The sequence below is a fragment of the Mauremys mutica genome, chromosome 4 (assembly GCF_020497125.1).
Source record: "Mauremys mutica isolate MM-2020 ecotype Southern chromosome 4, ASM2049712v1, whole genome shotgun sequence".
NCBI classification, from domain to species: domain Eukaryota; kingdom Metazoa; phylum Chordata; order Testudines; family Geoemydidae; genus Mauremys; species Mauremys mutica.
This window is the reverse complement of record NC_059075.1, coordinates 122,375,411-122,400,767: the sequence shown is the minus strand read 5'-3', so window position 1 is coordinate 122,400,767 and position 25,357 is coordinate 122,375,411. Positions and strand designations below refer to the sequence as shown.

The following is a 25,357-nucleotide window of genomic DNA, read 5'->3' as shown; positions in this document are numbered from 1 at the left end:
TACTGCCCCAGGAGCACAATCCCGCCCAGCCCTGGGGCCCAGTAACCAGTCATCCCCCCCACCCCCTTTCCTTGGCTAAAAGCCTGGAAATCTGCAGCTGCCAGTGCTCAGGGTGCCTACCTCAGCTGAGGGAAGCTGCCACACCGTCCCCCTCTGCTGTGGGGCACAAGCTAGGCAGAGTGGGGGGGGCTGGGTCCTGCTCCAGGGCACCTGGCTGGTATCAGCTCTGCTACTTCCCAGCCACACTGGAGACAGGAAGAGCACACCCTCCCCCCATTGTAATGGCTGTGATACCCCCTCCCAGGCAGCTGAGTTCACCCCCTGAGGTCCACATTGCTGCCTCCTCCTCCCACCTTAATGAGGGGGCAGTCTGGGCTCAGCTGCCTCTGACACCCTCAACATCCCCTTCCTGTCAGGGGCCCCTTGGCTCCTGGAGCCATCAAGGTCCTTGCAGGGGCTGTGGCCCCCTGCTCTCCTCCATCATACCAGGAAGGTTGATCACAGCATAGTTTAGGGCTCCGCCGTAACACAGCCCGCTCATGGTATAGGGGCAGTACAGCTCTCCCCAGAAGTGGCTGCACATTAGCACTTTGCCCCAGAGGAGTCAGGAGATGCTGGGGGCTGGAAGGCACCTGCCCAGGGCTAGGCCCCTGCTCACAGGTCAGGCAGGAGTCCCTTGTGGCATTGGCTGCAGCAGGCAGGGGCTGAGGGGAAATACCATTCTCCACTCCCAGGAGTATTAGAGCCTCAGCATGGGGCAGGACAGGATATTCCCTGCATAGCCACAGGCTGGGAACAGAGGAACAGGGAGGCAGCAGGGTAAGAATTTCTGGTAAATATTTATTCAAAAAGAAATCACCTCAGCATGGGGGGGGAGGGGTGGGGGGCTCAACTGGCAAAATAGACTTGATCCAAAAAGATTAAACCCACTCCCCCAAAATCAAGAGCCCTCCCTGGCCCCCTCTCCCCAGAGCAGGATTTTTGGTATCAAACTCCAGGAGTTTAAAAATAATAATTCAGCTCTGTCCCAGGCAGACACTGGACAGCAGAACCCCTCCGTGCAGAGAGCCAGGGGCAGGGCAGTGAGGGGGGGCCCAGTCCACGGGGTAGGGCAGGGGGAGTAGCCGGTTACTTCTTGGCCTTGGCCGAGTTGCGCGGGGGTGTGACAGGGCGGCCGCCGGGGTTCAGGCCGCTGAACTGCCCGTACTTGCCCTTGTTCTTATCAGCCGGTTTCAGGATCTGCAGGAGGAGAGGCAGGTTGGATGTGCGGAAGGGGGACCTGTGCCCTGCCCTGATGAGCTGGGCCAGGGCCCATGCCTGCCCCCAGGGCCCAGGGGCTGCTCTACTGCTCTTGAAATCAGAGCCCCGCCCCCTGTCTGAAGAAATGGCTGCCATAGGGACACCGCCCCACCCCCCACACTCCTTCAGCCCCATGGAGCCCAGACTTGGGATCCCCACAGCTCCTCTAAGGCCCAGACCCTTCCCCATCTGGGCTGTTACTGGAAGGGGGGTTGTCCTCTACAGGAGGTTTCCTCCCCCACTCGCCATTATCCCATCCGAGGTCTAACACCCCTCTTAGCTCCACCCACACTCCCCCTGGCAGGCAGCTCAGGCTGCAGGGCCAGGGCTGCCCCATGGTGCTGGCTCCACATGCCCTCTGCCCCAGCAGGCTGGGCACGGCACTGCCCTGCCCCGGGCTCACCTGGAAGGAGCACATGAGCGTCTCGTCCACACTCATCATGGCGCCTGCATTGTCAAACTCGCCGCAGTAGTTGGGGGCTGAGAAGAGCGTCACCAGCTGCCGCTTGGCAAAAAACTCATAACCATCCTCCACCACCTGGGGCAGGGAGACAGGAGGTAGAGTCTGGCCCTACCCACCCCAGGCATCCCACTCCATGCCCCCAGCTCTGCTGGATGCTGCCATCCCCAAACAGGCACAGCCTGGTACCACAGACTAACCCCTCTCTGTCACCCACATGGGACGCAGGGGTGTGGGAGGGGGTGCGGTCAGGGGCGGCTCCAGGCACCAGCACGCCAAGCGTGTGTCTAGGGCGGCAAGCCGCGGGGGGTGCTCTGCCGGTCACTGCGAGGGCGGCAGGCAGGTTGCCTTCGGCAGCATGCCTGCGGAGGGTCCGCTGGTCCCGCGGCTTTGGCGGACCTCCCACAGGTGTGCCACCCAATCCACGGGACCGGGGACCTCTCACAGGCAAGCCGCCGAAGGCAGCCTGCCTGCTGTTCTTGGGGCAGCAAAATACCTAGAGCCGCCTCTGGGTGCAGTGTGCAGGAAGGGGCTCAGGGCAAGAGGTTGGGGTGCAGGAGGGGATGTGGAGTGTGGGAGGGGTGCAGAAGGGGGTTGGGGTATAGGATGGGTGCGGCAGGGGGCTCAGGGCAAGGGGTTGGGGCACAGGAGGGGTGTGGGATGTACAAGGGGCCTCAGGGCAGGGGACTGAGGTGTGGGCTGGAGTGTGGGAACAGACTGATCCAAAGAATGCAAACCACCCCCAGCCAGCAGGTTCCTGTACCTCAGCCAAGGGAACCCCACCAGCAGAGCACCCCACACAGCTCTGACGATGCCCTTCATCCACACCCACAACCCCACCCATCCACTCTGACGATGCTCTTCCATGACAACATCCCAGCCCTTTTGATGCCTCTCAATCCCCCTAGTGCTGGGCTCCCCGCAGGCTGGTACCTGGTGTGCCCGACAGATAAGGTCCAGGTCGTGTTTGTGCAGGAACTTGGCGACCACCTCAGAGCCGAAGGTGAAGGAGACACCGCGATCATTCTCGCCCCAGCCCTGGACATCCTTGTCGGGGTCGGACCAGAGGAGGTCGCACAGCAGGCCCTGATCCGGCACGTCCGTGGGGCGCATGATCCTGCGGATCTGCTCCATCGACTGCAGGTCTGGTGAGAGTCCTGAAGGGAGGGAGGAAATCAGTTTGTTAGACTCTGCCCCTCACAGAAGCCCCACCCACCATGGTAGCATATTAATAGGGCCCTTCGTTTTCTGTTTTTATTTTATTTAATTTTCACCAGGAATTTATCAGTGTTTATTACCACAACAACAAAGCCAGGTGAAAATCAGTGCAAAAATAATTTTTCTGGGTAAATATCGGTTTTGTTTTGGTGGATGGAAGGACGGGGGAAAAGTATTAGTAGATTAATGCTGTCAATTGCATTCATCAATGTGGTTTGCTGCAGAACTAAAACAGAACTCAAAACACAATGCCACCTCTGAGTTTAAGAAAACAATTATCTCTAATCCCCAAATAAAGCTTTTCATTTGAATAAACAGTTTACTGGTGTAGACTTGGAACTATTAGCCTATAAATATTTATTTTTAATAATCGAGCCACACGATTTGCAGCGCATACACTCAACTTCATCCTTTTCTCCTCTTTTTGCTTTTGAAAACTTTTGAATGTATTCTGACACAGATTTTCATTTTCTTCCCATTTTAGTGTCTCAGATCTTTAAACTGTTATCTACTAACAGCTTGAAATGTGTACGTGGTGAGCATGAGATTCATCAGTATGTTCAGATGTGCACACACTTCAGAACTTGCATGCTGCCTGTTCGTTTCTTGTGTGTATCTTCTAGACCAGGGCTGGGCAAACTTTTTGGCCCCAGGGCCACATCTGGGTGGGGAAATTGCATGTAGGGCCATGAATGTAGGGCAGGGGCAGGCAGTTGGGGTGCGGGAGGGAATGCAGGGTGTGGGAGGGGGTGCGGTGTGCAGGAAGGGGCTCAGGTCAGGGGGCTGGGGTGCAGGAGGGGGTGCGGCAGGAGGTTGGGGCGCAGGATGTACAAGGGGGTGCAGGACAGGGGGTTGAGGTGCGGGCTCCGTCCTGGTGCTGTTTACCTGGAGCAGCTCCGGGACGGCAGCGGCGCACAGTGAGGCTCAGGCAGGCTCCCTGCCTGCCCTGGCCCCGTGCCGCACCGTTCCTGGAAGCAGCTGGCACCACATCCCAGCAGCCCCAGGGGGAGGGAGGGGGTGTCGGGGGGCAGAGGGCTCTGTGAGCTGCCCTCCCCTGCGGGTACCTCCCCCGAAGCTCCCATTGGCCACGGTTCCCTGTTCCTGGCCAATGGGAGCTGCGGGGGGCGGTGCCTGAAGGCAAGGGCAGCGCACAGAGCCCTCTGCCTCCTCCCCCCGCCAGGGGCTGCAGGGATATGGTGCCGGACACTTCCAGCAATGGCGTGGGGCCTGTGGCACCACGGGAGTGGCAATCTCGCGGGCCAGATCCAAAGCCCTGACAGGCCAGATCCAGCCTGCGAGCCATAGTTTGCCCACCCCTGTTGTAGACCAATACATAGCCTTAGTTCAACAGGCAGCTTTGCATATACACACAGACTAATGTATTATCGTGATATATATAGCTCATGCAAAGCTTTGTATTTTCCTAATCAAACAAGTTTTTTTATATATATTTGAATGATACAAAAAGTAGGGTGAAAATCTGAAAAAGAATAATACTTTTTGTAAAACCTGGGGATTTTTTGGTAAATCCCACCATACACAGCCCCTATAGCAACTCCCTGCCCTCCCAATATCTGCCTTGCAGCACTCCACCCCAGATGTGTCCTCCACAGCCCTCTCAGCATCCATTAGCCCTGCCCCAGCACACCCCCCCATCCAATCCCCATGACAACACCCTGCCCTGATCAAGTGCCCACAGCCCCATGGTGCCTAGCACCCTCCGCCTTCCCCAGCAGCACCCTCTACTGGACGAAGCCCACACTGGAATTCCTGAAACATCCCACTATGCTGTCTCCCTCCTTCCTGGAGACAGGGTCACGGAGCACTGGCCACCACACCCTGCGGCCCCTCCCAAACCTCCATGGCCGCAGAAGATCTTCTCGTCCACAATAGCGGCAATGGGCAGGCAGTTGAAGCAGTCGGTGAACGTCTTCCACAGCTTGATGTTGTAGCGCCTCTTGCCTGTGGGACACAATGGGGGGGGATGGGGGCCCAGCCACTGAGGGAGACACGGGAGAGGGGCCCGCCTCCAGGGCTGGGCCCTGGCCTGCTGGGAGAAACCCAGGCCATACAGGGAGCCAAGTGAACTGTGCAGCAACAGCACACAGGGTCTTCCTTTGTAGGGGGCGCCAGTCTGACTCCAGGGTTAGCTACTGGGCGCATGGGATTTGGGGCAGAGGCTGCCCTCTGCCATGGACACTGGCGCACTCATGGTTGGGGGTGTAGGGGATATGGTGGTCAGGGCAGAGGGGGTACAAGAGTACAGATGTGGGGCAGTGGAGGATATGGAGAGTACGGGGCAGAGCAATGCAGGCACACATCATAGAAGCCACAGATGCGGTTGATGCTGGCTCATTCGTGGTAGGGGTGAGAAGCAGGGTGAGGAGAGATTCGGGGGGCTGGGCGGTGAGCGTTCAGGCAGGACCACACTCACTCTCATTGTAGAAGCCGTAGATTCAGTTGATGGTGGCACACTCGTGATAAGGGTGAGGGGAGCAGGGTTGGGGGGACTCAGGGAGCCGGGTGGGGGCACACTCACATTCATCATAGAAGCCGTAGATGCGGTTGATGCTGGCACACTCGTGATTGCCACGCAGCAGGAAGAAGTTCTCAGGGTACTTGATCTTGTAGGCCAGCAGGAGGCAGATGGTCTCCAGCGACTGCTTCCCCCGGTCCACATAGTCGCCCAGGAAGAGGTAGTTGCTCTCAGGTGGGAAGCCCCCGTACTCGAAGAGCCGCAGCAGGTCATAGTACTGCCCATGGATGTCACCTGGAGAGGGCGGGAGGTGATTATAGCAGCTACCACAGCCAAGCCTAACCCACCTCCCCCTCAGAGCCTGGGTCCTCTCCCCACAGACCCAGGGATCCCTCCCACCTCTGGAAACAGCCAGCAAGGGGGCCACAGATCCACCCCTGGCCTCTCCACCCAGTCTGAGCCATTGAACACCCCCAGAGTGAACAAGGGGTGCAGGGAATCCCCCCAGCCTCTCCCCCATGGCCACTGGGAGGAAGGTTCCAACCCCCTGACCTCGCTCACTCACCGCAGATCTTCAGTGGTGCTTCCAGTTCCAGCAGGATAGGCTGGCTCAGGAAGATCTCCCGTGACTTGAGGCAGAGGCCCCTGATCTCACTCTCCGTCAACTGCACATTCTTGCCAGGTCGGGAGCCTTGCACTGCAACACAGAACAGTGGACATCTCTGCCGGGCCGCGGTCATAGCCCCTGCACTGCTCACAGACCCACCCACAGCTCAGGGCAAGGCCCCGGCTCCAGCTGGAATGCTCTAAGGAGCTACAGAGCTGAACTGCCTGAGGCTTTTCTGGGCAGCCTGTGTACCACCACCACCCTCCACCCACAAGGGCAGGTTAACAGGTGGACTCATGACCAGCAACGGGGGAGGAGGCACCAAGCAGCCCTGACCCAGCCTCGGTCCTCACCCACTCTGTGCAGCTGGCTCAAGAGGCGCAGTGAGGCTGGACCCAGACCCACCACGGGCATCTCACACAGGACCTTTGGCCAGAACCCAGATGGGATCTTCAGACACTTGGCCAGTCAGAGGAGAGGTGGCACTCCCTACAGAGGAAAGGCCCCGCGTCCCATTCCCTCACCCCTCTCAGCCAGCCAATCCCCCCACCCTGGGGCAGGATTGGACCCAGCACCCCCAGTGGGGAAAGGCAGCATGCCCCATTCCCTTACCCCTCTGAGCCAGCCAGTTCCCCCACCCTGGGGCAGGATCAGAGCTGGTGCCCACTAGAGGGAAAGGTCCTGTATCCCATTCCCCACCCCCCTGGCTCCTGGTCACACTAGAGTCATTTTCAACATTGCAGGCTGCAGAATACACATGCTTTAAGAAGCAGAGTGGCTTAGCAGCTGATACTGGACTATTACACCGGGCACCTGGGTTCTTTCCCCAGCTCTGAACTGTTCTGTAATTTTGGGCCACTCCCTTCCTCTGTGCCTCAGTTTCCCCATATGGTACACAGGACTGATGCTTTTGCTTTCCCTTTGTGATGTGAGACCAGATAATCTACCGCTCAGCAACTGCTCCGGTCCAGGGTTCAGCCCCAGGGGTCAACTACCCCCCAGAAAGCATAGCTAGGATCGCCCCCCCACAACACCCCATGTATTATAAGGGTGCAAGGAAGTAACAGTTAATCTCCCCCTCCCTTTTGTTAGCAGCACTGGGAGAGCAGAGTTCGCACTAGGACGACCGGGTCTCTCCCTCCACAAACGCCCCCGGGTATCCCCCTCCAGCTGAGATCAAGTCCCCACCACGCCCCCGGGAATGGGAAAGTCCCTAGCTCCTCCCTGGGGCCTAGGAACAGCGCGTCCCACTCGGGATTGCCATGAAATGTACAAGCCATGGGCCCGACGGGCGTGGGGCAAGCAGCAAGCGGCCGGGCCGCTACCAGAGCCCGCCCCCCCACCACTGCGTAGGGCCAGCCCCGACCCCCGCCTAGGAGCGCGCTGCAGGCAGGGAGACCCGAGCGAAAACAAAGGAACCCAGAAAGTCAACACGGAACTTCCCGGAGCGCCCGGCTCGGGCCCTTCCAGCCACAGCGCTCGGGGCTCCCGCCCCCCACAGCCCAGCCTGTGCCGGAGGGGGGGGTAGGAGCCAACCGGACAAACCCCCAGCACCACCCCACGCCCTCGATCGTTCCCGCTCGGGCCCCTCCCGGCCCGGCCCCCCATGCTAGGGCCTCTCCCGGCCCCAGGCCCCTCGCACCTTCCAGCAGCCGCCCGATGATGGAGTCCAAGTTGAGTTTCTCGCCCTCCGACATGGCGGCTCTGCAGGGGGGAGACCCGGACTCCTGGGTTCCTCACACTGCACTCGCCCCCGCCCGCCTGCTTGGCTCCGCGAGGTCTGGACCGAGAGCCTGGCTCTGACTGGCTGACGGCCGCTTTCAGCCAGGAGGCGGGTAGGGAGCGCAGGCCCCCTAGAGGAGTGGAGGGATCATTGGCAGCCACCCGCCTAGAGCCCCGAGGGAGGGGCACGGCTCCGCAGCGCGGCCTCTGCCAGCAGGGGGCGCTGCAGGGAGCGGGGCGGGGGCGCTGGCTGTGGGGGAGCTCCCAGCTACTCCAGCTCCAGCCTCTCCCAGCAGGGGGCGCTGCAGGGAGCGGGGTGGGGGCCCTGGCTGTGGGGGGAGCTCCCAGCTACTCAAGCTCCAGCCTCTCCCAGCAGGGGGCGCTGCAGGGAGCGGGGTGGGGGCCCTGGCTGTGGGGGGAGCTCCCAGCTACTCAAGCTCCAGCCTCTCCCAGCAGGGGGCGCTGCAGGGAGCAGGGTGGGGGCGCTTGGCTGTGGGGGGAGCTCCCAGCTATTCCAGCCCCAGCCTCTCCCAGCAGGGGGCGCTGCAGGGAGCGGGGTGGGGGCCCTGGCTGTGGGGGGAGCTCCCAGCTATTCCAGCCCCAGCCTCTCCCAGCAGGGGGCGCTGCAGGGAGCGGGGTGGGGGCCCTGGCTGTGGGGGGAGCTCCCAGCTACTCCAGCTCCAGCCTCTCCCAGGAGGGGCGCTGCAGGGAGTGGGGTGGGGGCTCTGGCTGTGGGGGAGCTCCCAGCTACTGCAGCTCCAGCCTCTCCCAGCAGGGGGCGCTGCAGGGAGCGGGGTGGGGGCCCTGGCTGTGGCGGGAGCTCCCAGCTACTCCAGCTCCAGCCTCTCCCAGCAGGGGGCGCTGCAGGGAGCGGGGTGGGGGCGCTGGCTGTGGGGGAGCTCCCAGCTACTGCAGCTCCAGCCTCTCCCAGCAGGGGGCGCTGCAGGGAGCGGGGTGGGGGCTCTGGCTGTGGGGGAGCTCCCAGCTACTCCAGCTCCAGCCTCTCCCAGCAGGGGGCGCTGCAGGGAGCGGGGTGGGGGCGCTGGCTGTGGGGGAGCTCCCAGCTACTCCAGCTCCAGCCTCTCCCAGCAGGGGGCGCTGCAGGGAGCGGGGTGGCAGCGCCGCCCCACAGACACACTCCCCGTGGCTTCAGGCTCCCCTCCCCCCGCCCCCCACCCGCATGCTGCCTCAGCCCTGTCAGGTGCAAAAGGAAATGACAGCAAAGAGGAAATAAGTTTGCAGCGCCCATGGGGAGCGCGCTGGACTGAGGTGTTGGCAAGGGACGAATGCACAGCTGTGCCACTTGGGCCCTGCTCCATTGGGAATGGCCCCAGCACAGTGCACAAGCTAAGAGGATTGGGCACATTGAAGGTGAGTGGGAACAAGGGAATGGAGCACGGGGAGGGCTCCTTGGGGGCCATGTGGGTTCCCTAGGAACCCCCCTGAGCCGTGCCGGGGGGCCAGGTTTGGAGACAAGGGCTGCACAAAGTTACCCCTGGGATAGACACAAGAGAATTGGGGTGGGGGGCTCTGTGTGTGAGCGTGTTACGCTCCCTGACCAGAAACCAGGCCCCCATGGATTCCTCCCCCTAGTACACATGAGGCTGGAGGAGCTGGGCCCCGGGGCAGGGGAATGGAGGTGTGGTTCCCTGGGCTGGAACCTGGGGAACGGGGATGGAGGTGGGGGGGCCTGGACTGGAACCTGGGGAACAAGGATGGAGGTGGGGGGGCCTGGACTGGAAGCAAAGATGGTGGGGAGGAGTCCTGAGTGGGGCAGACCCTGGGGGATGGAGATGTGGGGCACTGGGCGGTGCAGTTCCTGAGGGGATGTGAGTGTGGGGTTTTGGGTGGGGCAGATCCTGGGGAAGATGGGGGTGAGGGGCCCTGGGCTCTGCAGACCCTGGGGGGATGGAAGTGCGGGGCCCTGGGCTGGGCAGACACTGGTGGGAGGGGCTCTGGGTGGGGCAGACCCTGGGAGGGATGGAGCCTTGGGCTGGGCAGACTGGAGGAAATGGGGGTTTGGGGCCCTGGCTGGGCAGGGCCTGGGCAGGGATGGGTTTGGGGCCCTGGGCAGGTCAGCCCCTGGGGTAGATGGGGTTGTGGGCCCTGGGCTGGGCAGACCTTGGGCGGGATGGGAGTGCGGAGCTTGGTAGAGGCAGACCCTGGTGGGAATGGAGGTGAGGGTCCCTGGGCTGGGTAGACTCTGGCGGGGAGGGGATGAGGGGCCCTGGGTGGAGCAGACCCTAGGGGGAGATGAGAGTGTGGAGCTCTGGTAGAGGCAGACCCTGGGGGCGATGGGGATGAGGGGCCCTGGGCGGGACAGACCCTGGTGGGATGAGGTTGTGGGGCCCTGGGCAGGTCAGACCCTGGGGCGATGGGGGTTAGGGGCCCTGGGCGGGTCAGACCCAGAGGGGGATGAGGTTGTGTAGCCCTGGACGGGGAAGACCTTGGGGTGATGGGGGTTAGGGGCCCTAGGCTGGGCAGACTCTAGCGGGGAGGGGATGAGGGGCCCGGGGGGGAGGCCCTAGGGGAGATGGGGATGCAGGGCCCTGGGCAGGTCAGATTCTGGGGTTGTCTCCTGGGGTGTTCGGTTCTGGGCTGGCCATGCTGGACACTGACTGAGGGCCCCTCTCCCTGCCCTCCCTCCTCTTGCAGGGTGCTGGACTTGTGGGCATGGCGTCCGGCCCCATGTCCTCCGCCGACTCCTCCAGCCTCAGTACCCTGGAGGAGCTGTCCGACGCCTTCGATTCAGCCCTGGGGTGCCATGATGACTCTAGCTCGCTGGGCTCCGACTCTGAGTTGAACGGGGCCGCCCCCTATCGCCAGACCGACCGCTATGGCTTCCTCGGGGCCAGTGGCACCCAGGATGGGTGAGTGGAGCAGGTCTGGGCATGGGAGTGCTCAAAGGGGGCATTGCAGAGGGAGTGGGGGTGCTGCAAAGGGTGTTTCTGTGTCCCCTAGGGGTGAGTACCCTCCACAGCTGACCCAGATGCCTAACTCTCATTCCTTGTCCTGATCTCTTGCTCCCTGGAGCCATTGTGGGTGCTGGGCTGATACCCGCATTCCGAGTCCTGCAGGGCAATCCCCTGGGCTCTGAGCCTTGATCCAACATCTCCCCGCTCTGTGAGCTGAGGATATAGGGTGCTCAGGCCCATAGAACGGACATACACAGAGGAGCTGGCCTGGGGACTGGGGAATCAGCCCACACCCAAGTGTAGCAGCTTGTGGTTGTGGCCCTGCCCCCCCACCTCTCTCCTAGTCCTGCTGCCCCCTGGGGGTGGGGCAGAAGCAGGGAAGAGGCAGAGTTTGGGGAAGGAGGGTCTCAGGCGCTGTGGGAGAGGACTGTTTGGGACTCTTGCATCAGGGCCCTGTGCACCAGCCCCATCTCCCTAACAGCCTGATGTAGGGGATCCTCCGAACCAGGGAATATCATGGGTGCCCTCTAGGGTCTCTACAACCAAAATGTTAGTGAGGGCAGGCCCTCTGCTGGGGAGGCACAATGGCCCCTGGGCACCCCGGTTCACTCTCCGTAACTTCCCCCAGCTGGGGAATCGCGCGTGGGTGTACAGCCCCAAAACTGTATCCAGGCAGGACCAGCTCAGGCCATCAGCCTCATGGCTGGGTCAGCTGAGGTTGCTGGAGCTTTCAGGGCGGGGTTCGGAAGAGCCCATGCCACCCTGGTGTCAGTGTGCCATGCTGCCACCACGCTCCCTGCAGCACAGCGTCCTGTGTGCCCTCCTCCCTAGAGGCAGCCGCAGCCCCATAACTGTCTATGTCTAGGATCACAATAACACCTAGCTCTTCCATAGTACCTGCCATTCCATCTCCTATTGAATGAGAGGGGTGCAGGGTCTGTGTCCTACTCCCCATTGAGCAGATGGGGAAACTGAGGCACCAAGCAGGGCAGGTGACCTGCCCCGGCTCACACAGCCAGCATTGACTGCAAAGTGCTGCAGGATGAAAGATGCTATGTTACTATAACATCCTCTCTTGCTTCCCGGGGACCTGGCTTATTGGGGTGTCTCCCTGGACACTGGGCTAGCTGATGGTGATAACAAATATGAGGGCTAAGCGTAGCTAGTGCCAAGGGGTTTTGTGGTGGTTATCCAGCATGGCAAGGCTAAGGTCTGTGTGGTTGTTGTTGTTTAATTGCACAGTGTGCTGAAGGCAGATGACAGGGTGGAGTTTTCTAACTACTGGCTCAGTCAGGGTTCCAGGGTCCTCCCTTGGAGGTGGGGCATGTTTAGGTAGGGTCTAACCAAACAGATCCCAGTTCTGAAATCTGCAAGGTGCATCTGCAAAGGAGTAGAGCTCGGGAACACCAGAGATGGAAGCTCTGTCTTTGGAGGGGATTTTCCCTCCCTTTCCTTACTGTTCGTTACAAAAATCGTAGGAAATTAAATGCAAACTATGACGTCAATGCAATGCGCGGAGGCATGGGAAGGCTCCTGAATCCCTGGCTGGAAGGCCAGAAGGGGCTGTTCTGATCATCTAGTCCAATGGTTTTGAACCTTTTTTCATTTGCAGACCCCCAAAAAATTTCAAATGGAGGTGCAGGCCCCTTTGGAAATCTTAGACATGATCTGCAGACCCCACAGGGGTCTGTGGACCACAGATTGAAAACCACTGGTCTAGTCTGATCTCTTGTGAAGCCCTGGGGTGACTCCTGCACTGATCCCAGAACTTGTGATGAGCTAGAGATCTTTAGGGATGTCTCCTCAGGACTGCCAGGCACTGAGGCCTGGAGAATGCTCCAGCCCTGGGGGAAGCTGGGGAGCTCTGCCCCATTATCATACAGTGATCCTGCAGAGGACATGAGCTCAGAAGTTATGGTTTCCTTCTGGGCTGCTCACACCTTCCATGGCCCAAGCCTTTCTTGGGGTTCTGGGGGGGACGTGTGGTAATGAAGGGTGTGAGGCCCACGTCAGCCAGAGCCCCTCACCCCTCTGGGAAGGGCTCTGAGCACTGTTGGTGCTGGGCCAAGGGAGGGGAGCACCCTGCACCCCTCCACCCGCATGAACTAACACTTCCTGTTTCAGCAGCTCATGGCTTGGCCACATCCTGTCCCCGTCTCCATGGCGATGTGCACACCGTGCTTGCAGCGGTGTGTGGTCAGGGACGTCAGCGCCCCAGCCTCCCCCACCTTACCCCACCGAGCAGCTTAGGGTGTGAACAGGCCCAGGAGAGAAGAGAGAACAGTCCTGTTCAGCCCCAACCCCGTTTTCCCTAGGATCCTTTCCTACAGCCTCATCTCGGGGATCTGCTCTGTGCTGCTGGGAAAATCACTTGTAATGGGGCTGCCAACCTGCCCCCGAAGGCAATTCCCCTGCCCAACAGACCCCTCGCTGCCCACACCCATCTCCTGATAAGAGTATGAGAGGGAAGCTCTGTAGGTTAAAACACTGGTAGTATTACTCCCTCTTTATTCAGTGTTTATTTGCTCATTATTCAGTATCTGCTCGCTCATTACTCAGTGTTTACATGCTCATTACTCAATGTTTATTCACTCATTACTCAGTGTTTTCATGGACATTACTCACTGTTTACTCGCTCATTACTCGGTGTTTACTCACACATTACTCAGTGTTTACACACTCATTACCCAGTGCTATGTTCTCATTACTCATTACAACAAAAATGATTAGGGGTATGGAACAGCTTTTACATGTGGAGAGATTAAAAAGACTGGGACCGTTCAGCTTGAAAAAGAGACGACTATGGTAGTGGTCTATAAAATCATGACTGGTGTGAAGAAAGCAAATAAGGACGTGTTATTTACCCCTTCACATAACACAAGAACCCGGGGTCACCCGATGAAATTAACAGGCAGCAAGTTTAAAACAAACAAAAGGAAGTATTTCTTCACACAACACACAGTCAGCCTGTGGAACTCGTTGCCAGGGGATGTTGTGATGGTGAAAAGTATAGTTGATTTCAAGAAAGAATTAGATAAGTTCATGGAGTATAGGTCCATCAATGACTATTAGTGAAGATGGTCAGGGACACAACCCCATGCTCTGGGTGCCCCTAAATCTCTGACTGCCAGATGCTGGGAGTGAATGACATGGGATGGATCACTCAGTACTTGCCCTGTTCTGTTCATTCCCTCTGAAATACCTGGCATTGGTCACTGTCAGAAGACAGAATACTGGACTAGAGGGATCATTGGTCTGAGCCAGTATGGTCTCTCTTATGTTCTTGCTCACTTGTTACTCCATGTTGTTTACTCACTCATTACTTTGCTTTTGCATGTTCATTACTCAATATGTACTTGTTCCTCAATGTTTACTTGCTCGTTACTCAACGTTTACTTTCTCGTGACTCAGCGTGTCTACACAAGAAGCACTACAGCAGCACTGCTGCAGCAGCACCACTATAGTGTAGACACTTGCTATGATGAGGGAAGGCATTTTTCCGTCGCTGTAGTAAATCCACCCCCCTTGAGAGGCAGTAGCTAGGCCAATAGAAGAATTCTTCCACCAACCTAGCTGTGTCTGCAGTTGGGGTTATGTTGCACAGGGCATGATGTTTTTTACAGTCCTGCGTGAGGTAGCTAGGTTGACCTAAGTTTTATATGTAGACCAGGCCACAGTGTTTACTCACTCATTACTCAGTTGTTACATAGGCCCAGATGGAGGGCAGGCAGTCTGTAGCAGGTGCCAGTTCTGCCCTCCTCACAGGCTACAACAACCCTTGGGGCTGCTTCAATTAGTGCCTCTGCTGCGGTGGACCAATGGAGCTTTGCACAGAACAGTCAGAGACAGTGCAGCACCTCCCCCGTGTGTCCTCGTGAGGTTATTAAATGGGGGGTCGCGAGCTGTCAGCTTCCACTCCAAACACCACTTTGCCTCAAGCATTTATAATGATGTTAACGATATAAAAAAGTGTGTTTTAATTTATAAGGGCATCGCACTCAGAGGCTTGCTAGGTGAAAGGGGTCACCAGTACAAAAATTTGAGAACCACTGCCCTAGGGCAACAGGGAGTTGAGCTCTTGGTATTTGCTAGGTCATTACTCAGCCATGACTTCTGTTTAGTTGCTTATTATTCAAATGCCACCCAGTGTTTGCTTAGCCATTGCTCAATTTTTAGTCAGTATTTACTCAGTCATTATTCAGGATTTACTCAGTGGTTATGAAGGCATTGTGTGGTGGTCATTTAGTCATTACTCGGTAGTCAGGGTTTACTAAATTGTTACTAAGTGTTTATTGAGTCATTATTTGGTGTTTATCTGGCCATTACTCATGGTTTACTCAGTTGTTACTTGATCACTCCTTTGCCACTACTTGGGTTTATGTAGTCATTACCCAAGCGTTACTTGATATTTACTCAGACGCTACTCAGCGATTACTTGCTAATCTCAGTGTTTATTCACTTGTTACTCAGGGATTACTAAGTATTTACTCAGACATTATTCGCTTGTTAGTTAATTATTATTCCATGCTTACTTGGTGTTACTCAAACTCGTGGTCTCCATGGCAGAAGGAATACATCCAGATCTGGTTGCTCAGAATGTGCCCCATAAATTTACAAACCCAGTAAACAAGAGATCTGTGCTTCTGGTGGGAGAGTGGGAATTGTGGGGTGTTTCCAGAGCACATGGAGGGTGAAAAGCAATGTTCTGGGTTTCTAAACAATAACAGACGGTTAAGTGAATGCTCCCTCGGCATGCAGAATGTGGGGGTGATGCCGGGGGGCAGCTCTATGGCTCATCTGGGGGTAGAGCTGGCAGGGTGATGGTGCCAGCAGCCTGTAGCTCGGGTTAGGCAGGAGAGAGGTCAGAGTTAAGGTGATGTTGGAACATCCTGATTTACCCAGTGTTTAGTTTTCACATTCCCAGGTCCTGCCTCACCCTGCCCAGCCCCAGGGTAGGGCAGGGGTACAGGGAGCTGAGGCAGCAGTACCTGGAGAGGAAGGAGCGGACAGGGGATGGGCAATATGAGGAGGCTGTGCTCTCTTCCCAGAGTAGTGCCCCAGGAGGGGAGCCTCATGTGGCTACTGAATGAGGAAGCAGAGGAGGCACAAAGAGGAGGTAAGAGGGAATGAAAGACAGGTAGAAGGGGTGCACCAGAGGGACAAAGAGATGGGAGGAATGGAGGCACAGGGCGAGGAGGAGATGGCCTTTGGCCTGATACCCATTCTCTTCCCCTCATCCAGCCTGGGCCAGCCCCCAGTAGAGCTCATCCGGCACCGGGAAGCCAGATGGCTGGAGATGACATCGCTCTGGGAGAAGGCCATGGCCAGGAGGTACAAGAAGGTGAGGAGGAGCCACAGAGAAATCCCAACCCCTCTATGGGGCCATGCCAATTGCCCAATGGGCCACTCAGTCCTCCCATGGGGCACCCCAAAGGGCCATGCTAATCCCCCCAGGGAGCAACTGGTTTCCCCATAGGGCACTCCAGTGTGCTCCACTCCCGCAAGGAATCAGCTGCTGCCAGGGCTTCCCCCATTACGTCTCCTGACAGTGTAATACCACACAGCTGAGCCCCCTGGAGCTAAGATCTCCCTGCCCCTGAAGCCCGTGTCCCAGGGCCCTGGCTCTCTCTAGTGTGGCACCATGCTGGGCCCCTTCTCCCTGGCCCTGCCCTGTGGTGGGTTGTGCTGTGATTGATGCAGTTCTCTGGCTCCAGGTGAAGGTTCTGTGCCGTAAAGGGATCCCCTCATCCATGCGCGCCCGCTGCTGGCCCCTGCTGTGTGGAGGGCAGACCAGCATGGACCGCAACCATGGCAAGTACAAGGTAATCAGCTCCTCCTGCCTCCCTCGCGGCTCCCACTCTCCCTCGGCATCCTCTGCCCCCCACCCACCCACTCTGCCCCACCTGCATCCATGCCGATGCCCCCAAGCTCTGAGCCAGCTGCCTCCCAGACTTTCGCATTCCTGGCTCTAGGCGCTGGATATGCACAAGGCTACCCTGTATTGGCTAGTGTGCAGAGAGGATAACATCCCAGCTACCACTGCTGCTAGAGGAGCACTCCTTTAGCTCTTGCAGCAGGCACCTGCATTGCTGCAGTGGCAGGAGGGAGCTCTCAACTCCCCAGGGCCAGAGGACAGGGGATTAATATACAGGGTGAAAGAGCCCAATCTTGTTCTCCCTGACCCTGCTGACTGCCATGGGGTGATTGGCAGAACAGCATCTGGCCCCACGGTGAGTCATCGTCAGTAGCAGAATAGAACATCTTGAGGCACGGATCCACTGCATCTGTGCTATGACTCAGCTTATAGACAGTGCTGTGGTGGTACCCTTCAGTGTACCAGTCTTCCAAGGGCCGGCCACAAGGCCTCAATGCCCCCGAGATGGAGCCGCTGGACTCCAGCCCTCTTGCTTTGTGCCATGAGCTCTGCCCCATGAGTCCCAACTGAGCCAGATGCCTGGTCAGAGATATTCACCATCTCTAGGGCCTCGGGCACCCCAGCCAGTGTTTGCAGTGACACGGGGCAGCTTTTCCAACCAGAGCAGGGTTCGTTAGCCCGCTGGCACATGGCGCAGGGAGTCCTGAGTGGAGAAACAGAGGGACAAAGGTTAAGACATCATCCGTCCTGACCCGCACCAGGGCTCCGTGAGCAATGCTGCTGCTTTGAGAGCTGTGCAGTTTCCTTTCTCTGTCCCTGTCCTTTGTCCCTCAGTCCCAGGTGAGAGATCACAATTGAGTTCACGTGCTCAGCCTGCTGGGAGCCCTTGCTGATAGGTGATAGTCATTGGGGTTTCCATTGCTCTGGGTTGATCCCAGCCAGAGCCGAAGGACCCGCATCCAGTTGGGCTGAGTCCGGCATGCTCTGGCACCCCTCCTGGCCCACACTACACATGCAAAGACAACCACCATGCAGGGAGCCGCTAACACCCGCCCCAGGCCCTGATCTCTTGCTGCTAACCCTAAATCCCTGCCCCAGGGATAGGGTGGTGTGGCCCACTTCCTGTTGCCATGGTCACCCGTTGCTGTGTCGCCGTAGGAACTGGAACAGTCACCTGGTGACCCGCAGTGGTTGGAGACCATTGAGAAGGACATCCACCGCCAGTTCCCCTTCCACGAGATGTTCCTGTCGCCTGAGGGACACGGGTAAGGGAAAGGCGGGGGCACAGCCAAATGCTGGGGGAGCAGAGGAGAAGCCCTGCTGGGGCTGATGCCTGAGTTGTCCCTGCAGCCGGAGCAGGGTGCTGTGTCCTGCCCCCAGCCCAGGATGTTCCTCCCAGCTGGGCAGCGCTGCTATAGTGGGCCTGTGATTCCCATTCCAGGCACTCGCCACTGAGTGGCGCTGTCTTCCCACTGACACCAGCTCCCAGCAGCTCCAGTTAGAGAACAGGGATTGTCCAAGGGGCAGGGGGAACACGGCTGGGCTCCATGACATTAAATCGCACCGGCCGGGACACCACTCAGGCATGTGAGCCAGAGTCATTCCCTCACACCGGTGCAACCTGCAACTGAACGGTGCCCCCTGGGGAGTGCCCAGCTGGGCAGCAGAGTTAACCCCAAACCGCTGGGAAGGAGGGAGTGTGTGATCCATCTATCAATCCCCATCCACATTCCTCCTTCCTTCTATCTATCCCTCCCTCCCTCCATCCCCATCCACACCCAGGGCCGGCTTTAGGCCAATCCAACCAACTCCCCTGAATCGGGCCCCACCCCTAAGAGGGCCCCACGCCCAAGTTTGGCCACAGCAAGAGCTGGTGCGCTGTACCAGGGTGGTCCGACTTCCCCAGGGGGCAATTTAAAGGGCCTGGGGCTCCCAGCAGGGGCTGGAGCCCCAGGCCCTTTAAATTGCCACCAGAGCCCCACTGCTGGAGCCCTGGAGTAGGGCTGCTGGGCTCTGGGGGCTATTTAAAAAGTCCGGGGCTCCCGTTGCTTCTACTGCCCCAGCCCTTTAAATAGCCGCTGGAGTCCTGCCGCTCTCCCAGGGCTCCTTCGGCTATTTAAAGGGCCGGGGTGGTAGAAGCAGGGGAGCCCCAGGCCCTTTAAATAGCCCCCAGAGCCCTGGGTAGCAGGGGGGCTCCAGCTGCCTCTGCCGCCCCGGTCCTTTAAATAGCCCCTGGAGCCCTGGGGTAGCGGGGGACTCCAGGGGCTATTTAAAGGTCCGGGGCTCCAGCTGCCTCTGCCGCCCCGATCCTTTAAATAGCCGGCGGAGCCCAGCCGCTTCCCCAGGGCTCCCTCGGCTAGGAGGGGAGCCCCGGGCCCTTTAAATATCCCCTGAGCCCCAGGCTGCTGCTACTACCCCGGTGTGGGAGGGAGGAGGAGGGGGCACTTACCGTACAGGCTGGGCTGTACCCCCTGTACCCGCACCCCCTGCCCGCACCAGCCCCTGCCTGCAGCCAGCCCCACACCCCCTGCCCTGCCCACAGCCAGCCCCTGTCTGCATCCAGCCCCTGTCTGCATCCAGCCCCTGCCGCATCCCCTGCCCTGTCTCCAGCCCACCCCTGCCGCACCCCCCCTGCGGCCCTGCCCGAAGCCAGCCAGCCCCACACACACCCCTGCCCACACCAGCCCTGCACCCCCTGCCCTGCCCGCACCAGCCCTGCACCCCTGCCCTGCCTGCAGCCAGCCCCGCATCCCCTGCCCTGCCTGCAGCCAGCCTCGCACTCCCTGCCCTGTCTCTAGCCAACCCCTGCCACACCCCCCTGCCTGAAGCCAGCCAGTCCTGCACTCCTCTGTCTCCAGCCCTGCCAACCCCGGCCGCACTTCCCTGAGGCCCTACCTGAAGCCAGACTGCCCACCCCACACACACCTGTCTCCAGCCAACCCTGCACCCCTCATCCTGCCTGCAGCCAGACCCTACCTCCAGTCAGCCCCTGCCCTACCTCCAGCCAGCCCCATGTCCACTGGTGCCCTGCAGTTCCCAGGGCAGTAACCCAGCACTCCTGCTTCAATGAGGGGGGAAGGGAGTAGCTGGGACCAACACATGTGCACACCCTAGGGTGACCAGAGAGCAAGTGTGAAAAATCAGGATGGGGGTGGAGGGTAATAGGATCCTATATAAGAAAAAGACCCAAAAATCAGGACTGTCCCTATAAAATTGGGACATCTGGTCACCCTAGCACACCCCCAGGGAGTGGCGGGGACCCACACGTGTGAAACGGAGCTCATTTCTAGTTCAGGCCCATCTTTTTAAAAAAGAACTTTAGGTAGAGTTAACATACATCCGTATTTTCCCGGACATGTCAGGCTTTTTGGTGCTTAAATCGCCGTCCGGGAGAACTTTTTAAAATTTAAAAAGTCCTCCTGGGAAAATACGGACGTATGGTAACCCTATTGGTACAAAAAATACATACTGTGGTACATCCCTTAAATCAGAACTTTTTAGAGGGAATCGGTTGCTAAGAAATGAAAGGCTTTTTTTTTTTACATGTTTTCTTTTTTTAGTCATCCCTGCCGGGGCCCCGCCAAAAATGTTCGAATTGGGCCCCGCACTTCCTAAAGCCGGACCTGTCCACCTATCCCTCCCTCCATCTCTATCCATACTCCTCCCTCCCTTTCTCCACCCATCCACCCAATAGACTCCCCGCTAGGTATCTATTTAGAGAATTCTGTATATATGTAGCCTTGTGGACTCAGGACACCTGGGTTCTCTTCCCAAAGGTCTGATCCGACACGGGGTGGGGTCAGGGGATGATACTGGGCTAGTTGGGCCCAGTGTTCTGGTCCTGTATGGGGAGGGAGCTCTGCACCGTGCGCCCCATATCCTGGCCGAACTCTAACACCCAGCACTATCCATGCAGGCAGCGAGGGCTCATGCAGCTCCTGAAGGCCTACACCGTGTATCGGCCCCGCGAGGGCTACTGCCAGGCCCAGGGCCCTGTGGCTGCAGTGCTGCTCATGCACATGCCTGCTGAGGTGAGTCATGCCCAGCAGCTACTGGGAACCATGTCCTCCCCCATGGGGCACCCCCCAACTGCACTGCCCCCACCTCACTGCTGCAGCACCAGACCTCACCGCCCTGCCCCTCCCCCACTGCCCAGCACCTGTCTTCACTGCCCTGCCCATCCCTGCAGGTCACCCGCCCTCACTGTCCTGCCCCACCCCCATTGCCCTGTCCCTGTCCCCACTATCCTGAACCCACACCAGGCACCTGCCCTCACTGTCCTGCCCCACCCTGTCGAGCACCCTCCCCCACTGTTCTGCTGCCCTGTAATATAATCCCGTCCACCCATGGGCACTGGCCCCCATTGCCCTCCCGCATGGAGCAGCCAGCTCCCATCCCTTCACGGGCCACCCTCCCCACCCCCACAGGTCACCAATCCCACTCCCAGCCCTCATTAACCACCACCCTGAGGCCCCTTTGCATGCCAGGGCCACCAGTTCCCCTCCTCCCCACACAAGATACACACCTTCCCCCTCGCATAAACCCTGTGCCCCTCCTCTATTCACTCCCCCTCGCCATGTGCTCCAGGAACCCCAACATCTCCCCTGGCTAATGTTTCTTCGTTCTCTACAGCAAGCCTTCTGGTGCCTGGTGCAGATCAGTGAGCGGTACTTGCCTGGTTACTACAGCCCCGAGATGGTGAGAAACCCCCTGCACCCTTCCCACAGGATGGGAATTCTACAGGGTCATGGACACTTATGAGATGCAACCAGGAGTCAGCAAGGCAGGGGGAAGAGCCTGCAGCTGCCTGGCCACGCCCTCCTCAGCAAGGGGTGCTGGGACACCAGGGAGGGGGAGGACCCTGGACTGCCCAGCCCTGCCCTCTCCGGCAGGGGAGTAGGAGAGGGCCTTGGGGCTGGAGCCTGCGTGCTTGGCAGCAGGGTGGTGCTGTGCAGCGGGCAGATCTGATGGGCTCTCGGTTGCCCCTGCAGGAGGCAGTGCTGCTGGATGGTGAGGTCTTCGTGGCGCTGCTGCGGCGCGTCTGCCCCAAGGCCTACAAGCACCTGCAGAAGCACAGTGTGGGGCCGCTGCTCTACGTCACCGAGTGGTTCCTGTGCCTCTACAGCCGCACCCTGCCTTTTCCCACCGTGCTGCGCATCTGGGATGCCTTCCTCAGCGAGGGTGCGTGATGTACTGGCTCAGCCCAGAGCTCCGCCAGCCTGCAGCCAGGGCTGTACTGGGGGCATGGTCCCAGGGCTGAGACATCCTGGCTGCCTTGGACTAGGAGGGGTGGGGCCAGGTCATGTTGTCTTGGCGGTTTCACAGCTCCCCACAAGCCTGCTGCCTGTTTCATGGCTCCACCTTCCCCAGCTTCACTGGCAGCTTCATTCCTCCCCTTGCAGGTCCCCTGGCTGTTTCATGAGTCACCCGCCCATCTCTTGGCTCCCCATCCCAGGGGCCTTTGACTGTTTCAAGGCTCCTCCCCCAGATCACCTGGCTGTTTCATGTTGTCCCCACTGGCTGGTTGATGTCTCCCTGCGTAGGTCCCCCTGGTTGTTTCACATTCTCTCTCTCTGTTTCTCTCTCACTCACACAGAGCTCCCCTGACAGTTTCATGGCTCCCCCTCCCAGGTGCCTTTGGCTGTTTCATGGCTCCCTCCTAGGTACCCCTGGCTGTTTCAGCCCCTCCGCCCCACCCCCGGGTCTCCTGGCTGTTTCAGGGCTGTGCCAGCATCCCCTACTGCTGGTTTGGGGTCTGACAGCTGCTGTCTCCCTGCAGGGGTGAAGGTGCTGTTCCGGGTGGGGCTGGTGCTGGTGCGCCTGGCGCTGGGCTCCTCGGAGAATCTGCGGGACTGCACAGGCGTGGTGGAAACACTGGAAAAGCTGCGCAGCATCCCAGCCCGCCTGCTGCAGGAGGACACGTTCATGGCCGAGGTGAGGCGCAGGGTGGGGACCAGGCTGGGCTTCTGCTGCAGAGATAGGAACCTTCACCAGCCTCAAACACAGTCCTTGGCAGGGCCAGGCCCCCCTCCCCTATTCAGCCCCCACAGGGCCAGGCCTCCCCAGCTCCTTCCTCCCCCATTCTCCTGCCTCTTCCCAACTCATTCCCCCGGGGACGGGACTCCCTAGCTCTGTCCTGCTCTCTTCTTCTGTCCCCCCCTCCCCAACTCAGCTCCTGAGGGTGACGCCTCCCCAGCTCTGATCTCCTCCCTTGCCTTGTCCTGCCCCTGCACAGTACTCCCTGCTGGGAAGGGCGGGGCTGGGCAGCTGCAGGCTCCTCCCACCCAATGTCATGGTGCCCTCCGCTGTTTCTCTTCCCTGCACACACCAAGCTGAGGCGTCTCACACCAGTGCACGTGGGATCCCTTTGCACATGGGGCTCCCCACAAGACACAGACCCCATGATGTCCCTCCACCCCATCTCCTGCAGGTTCACAATGTGGCCGTCTCAGACCGCGACGTGGAGCGTGAGTGCCGGACCCAGCTAGCCAAGCTGCGCAAGGTCCGGCCTGATTTCGGGTACCGCCCGGAGCAGCGCCTGCCCAACGCCAAAGCCGTCTTCGACGCCCAGCAGCTGGAGGATGCACAGCAGCCCAGGAAAGGCAGGCACTCAGCACACGCCTTCCACATCCCCGAGATTGTGGTGGACCCCCCACCACCAGCCCCCAAGGAGCAGCGCCGGCTGGAGAGGGAGCGGCTGAAGGAACAGCGCCGGCAGGAGCAGGAGCGGCGCCGGCAGGAGGAGGCGGCCGAGAAGCAGGCTCGGAAGAAGAAGCCCCCAGGCAGGAAGAAACCAGACACACGTGGCAAGACTTTCCACGTGGCCCAGCGCCCCATGCTCAGCCGAGCGCAAGAGGGTGGGGAAGGGGAGGAGCCTGGCCCCGCCAAGAGAAACTCTGCCCCCTACCTGGAGACCTATTTCTGAATGGCTGGGGCGGAGCCTGCCCTAGCAAGAGAGACTCCGCCCCTTGCTGGAGACCTGTTTTGAATGGCAGGGGTAGAGCCTGCCCCACCAAGAGAGACTCCACCCCCTGCCTGCTCAATGGATGGAGAGGAGACAGTGTGGGGCATCGCATTGAAGAGGGAAGGGGTCTTGGGCTTAGAGGATTGAGACTCCCCTGCATCCGGTAGCGCCGATCAGCAAGGCCTGATTCTCCCACTGCCCCCGTCAGTATTCACACTGGAGCCTAGTGAGTGGAGAACCTGTTCACTGCGATCTGGCTACTGGTGTCAGCAACACGGACAGTCCGGCCCCTGCCTGGGCCTTGCTCACTCACATGCACTGCCCGTCCTTTGGCTCTGGGCTTGCCCCTCCTTTGGAGCCCTGACAGAGCAGTCAGTGCCCAGGTGCCATGGGCACACAGCTCGTTGCCTGAGATCCAGGCCCCTGGGTACCTCAGCAGCCGCCCTGTGAATACTGCAGCCTATGATCAGAGTGGCGGGGGGGGGAGGGGCAGATTGAAAACATAAAAGGAAATGAAACTTCCTTCTGGGGTCCCTCCCCCCACCCCCCGAGCTGTGGCCAGGCTGGGGCATGGGGTTGATGAGCCACTGCTTGGCAGCTTGTCTGTGTAGATGGTATTAAAAGTTCATCCTGGAGGCAAAGGCCGATCACAAGTGTTGAATCAGGAGCCCGTTTGTTCAGGAGACACACTGGGGGAAGGAAATAGCCCCAGCCCTCTACGCAGCTCTCACCTGGCAAACAACAGGAATCACTGGGGGAAGGAAATATGCCCCGGGGAAGGAAATATGCCCCAGGGCAGGAATGGCAGGAGACTGCTCTGGCCTGGGTCATGCTGTGGGTCGGGTGGGAGGATCCCCCAGTGGCTTTTTACCTGGAAGCCAGCTGGGCTAGAAACCTGGACCGCCAGCAGCGAAGGCGCCCTACCCCCAGTGGTGGTCAAATTGGGGTGGGACTAAGGACCTTCCCTATCGCCCAGAGGGGTTGGCCTCCTGGTGGGGTCAGTGCTAGGTAGCAGCCCAAGGCTGCATGATCCAGTCACAGCAGGGCTGGTAATTTTTCCACAAAGGGCAGCTAGTAACCAGCTTAGCCCCCTTGTCAGATTACACTGCCATATATAGACAGGCAGCCACACACCTGCACAGCCCTCCCCCATGCTAATCTGGGCCCGCAGGCTGGCCCTCGACACCTGCATCCTCAGACAGCATTAACTCTCCACTGGGATTAGGCCCTGGCCCTGCCAGGTGCAGGAGGCTCACGGAACTGGAAGCAGTGGCCCCCTGCAGAGCCTGAGCTGTGTGCTGGGGAAGGGGGAGAAAGTGCCCCACTCCAGGGGGAAAGGAACAGAAACCCTGGGCAAGTCCAGCTGAGATCCCTGATTGGTTTGGAGCTTGGGACCAGATTGGAGTCCGTGCCCCCTAGAAGGGAAAGGCTCCGTGTCCCATTCCCAATCCCCGCTGGCCTGGAGCAGCTGGCTGCCCTATGGGTCCATGTTCCCCGTGTACTTTGCCCAGGCTTCCTGTCCTGCTACAGGGTGAAACAGATAAAGCACTGGTGCTGCCAGGTGCAGAGTTCACCCAGCGGTTGAAGGGGAGAGCCGGGCCTCACCCTCAGCATCACAGCATTGCTCTGGGTGCAAGGCAGTAACTGTGGGAGGTGGCAGCTGATCCCTGCCAGCATCACAGGGAATGTGCTACATCTAGGGGCAGAGCTCTAGTGAGCTGGGGGACAGCTAAAAAACTGAGTGGGGGGGGGACCCCCAGAGCCCTGGGTGCCTGATTAACCATGGTCTCTGGCACCTCTCCACCTGGCACTGGACTCCTG

At 59.3% G+C, this 25,357-nt stretch overlaps 2 protein-coding genes across 2 annotated transcripts; one reads left to right on the top strand and one right to left on the bottom strand.

Annotated features, from left to right (window-relative positions):
• Positions 1-820: 820 nt before the first annotated feature.
• Positions 821-7,878, bottom strand: PPP1CA (protein phosphatase 1 catalytic subunit alpha). Its single transcript, XM_045013674.1, has 7 exons — positions 7,703-7,878; positions 6,019-6,150; positions 5,517-5,747; positions 4,835-4,939; positions 2,693-2,916; positions 1,703-1,837; positions 821-1,239 (listed from the first exon to the last, which is right to left on the bottom strand). Exons 1-7 carry the CDS (start codon positions 7,755-7,757, stop codon positions 1,129-1,131), a joined length of 993 nt encoding a protein of 330 aa, XP_044869609.1. The 5' UTR covers positions 7,758-7,878; the 3' UTR covers positions 821-1,128.
• On the top strand, positions 7,756-24,917 carry TBC1D10C (TBC1 domain family member 10C). Its single transcript, XM_045014414.1, has 11 exons — positions 7,756-7,791; positions 8,887-9,153; positions 10,438-10,652; positions 15,939-16,038; positions 16,412-16,519; positions 17,731-17,837; positions 20,489-20,603; positions 21,205-21,270; positions 21,564-21,753; positions 22,352-22,506; positions 23,003-24,917. The coding sequence occupies exons 1-11, from the start codon at positions 7,756-7,758 to the stop codon at positions 23,495-23,497; spliced, it is 1,854 nt and encodes a 617-aa protein (XP_044870349.1). The 3' UTR covers positions 23,498-24,917.
• Positions 24,918-25,357: the final 440 nt, after the last annotated feature.

Coding starts and splice junctions, on each gene's coding strand:
- TBC1D10C (XM_045014414.1), top strand. CDS start 7,756: ATGGCGGCTCTGCAGGGGGGAGACCCGGACTCCTGG. Junction 16,039..16,411: donor TGGCCAGGAGGTACAAGAAG/GTGAGGAGGAGC, acceptor CTCTGGCTCCAG/GTGAAGGTTCTGTGCCGTAA. Junction 20,604..21,204: donor TCATGCACATGCCTGCTGAG/GTGAGTCATGCC, acceptor CGTTCTCTACAG/CAAGCCTTCTGGTGCCTGGT.
- PPP1CA (XM_045013674.1), bottom strand. CDS start 7,757: ATGTCGGAGGGCGAGAAACTCAACTTGGACTCCATCATCGGGCGGCTG. Junction 6,151..7,702: donor CATCGGGCGGCTGCTGGAAG/GTGCGAGGGGCC, acceptor TCTGTGTTGCAG/TGCAAGGCTCCCGACCTGGC. Junction 2,917..4,834: donor GATCTTCTGCGGCCATGGAG/GTTTGGGAGGGG, acceptor CCCTCCCTTCAG/GACTCTCACCAGACCTGCAG.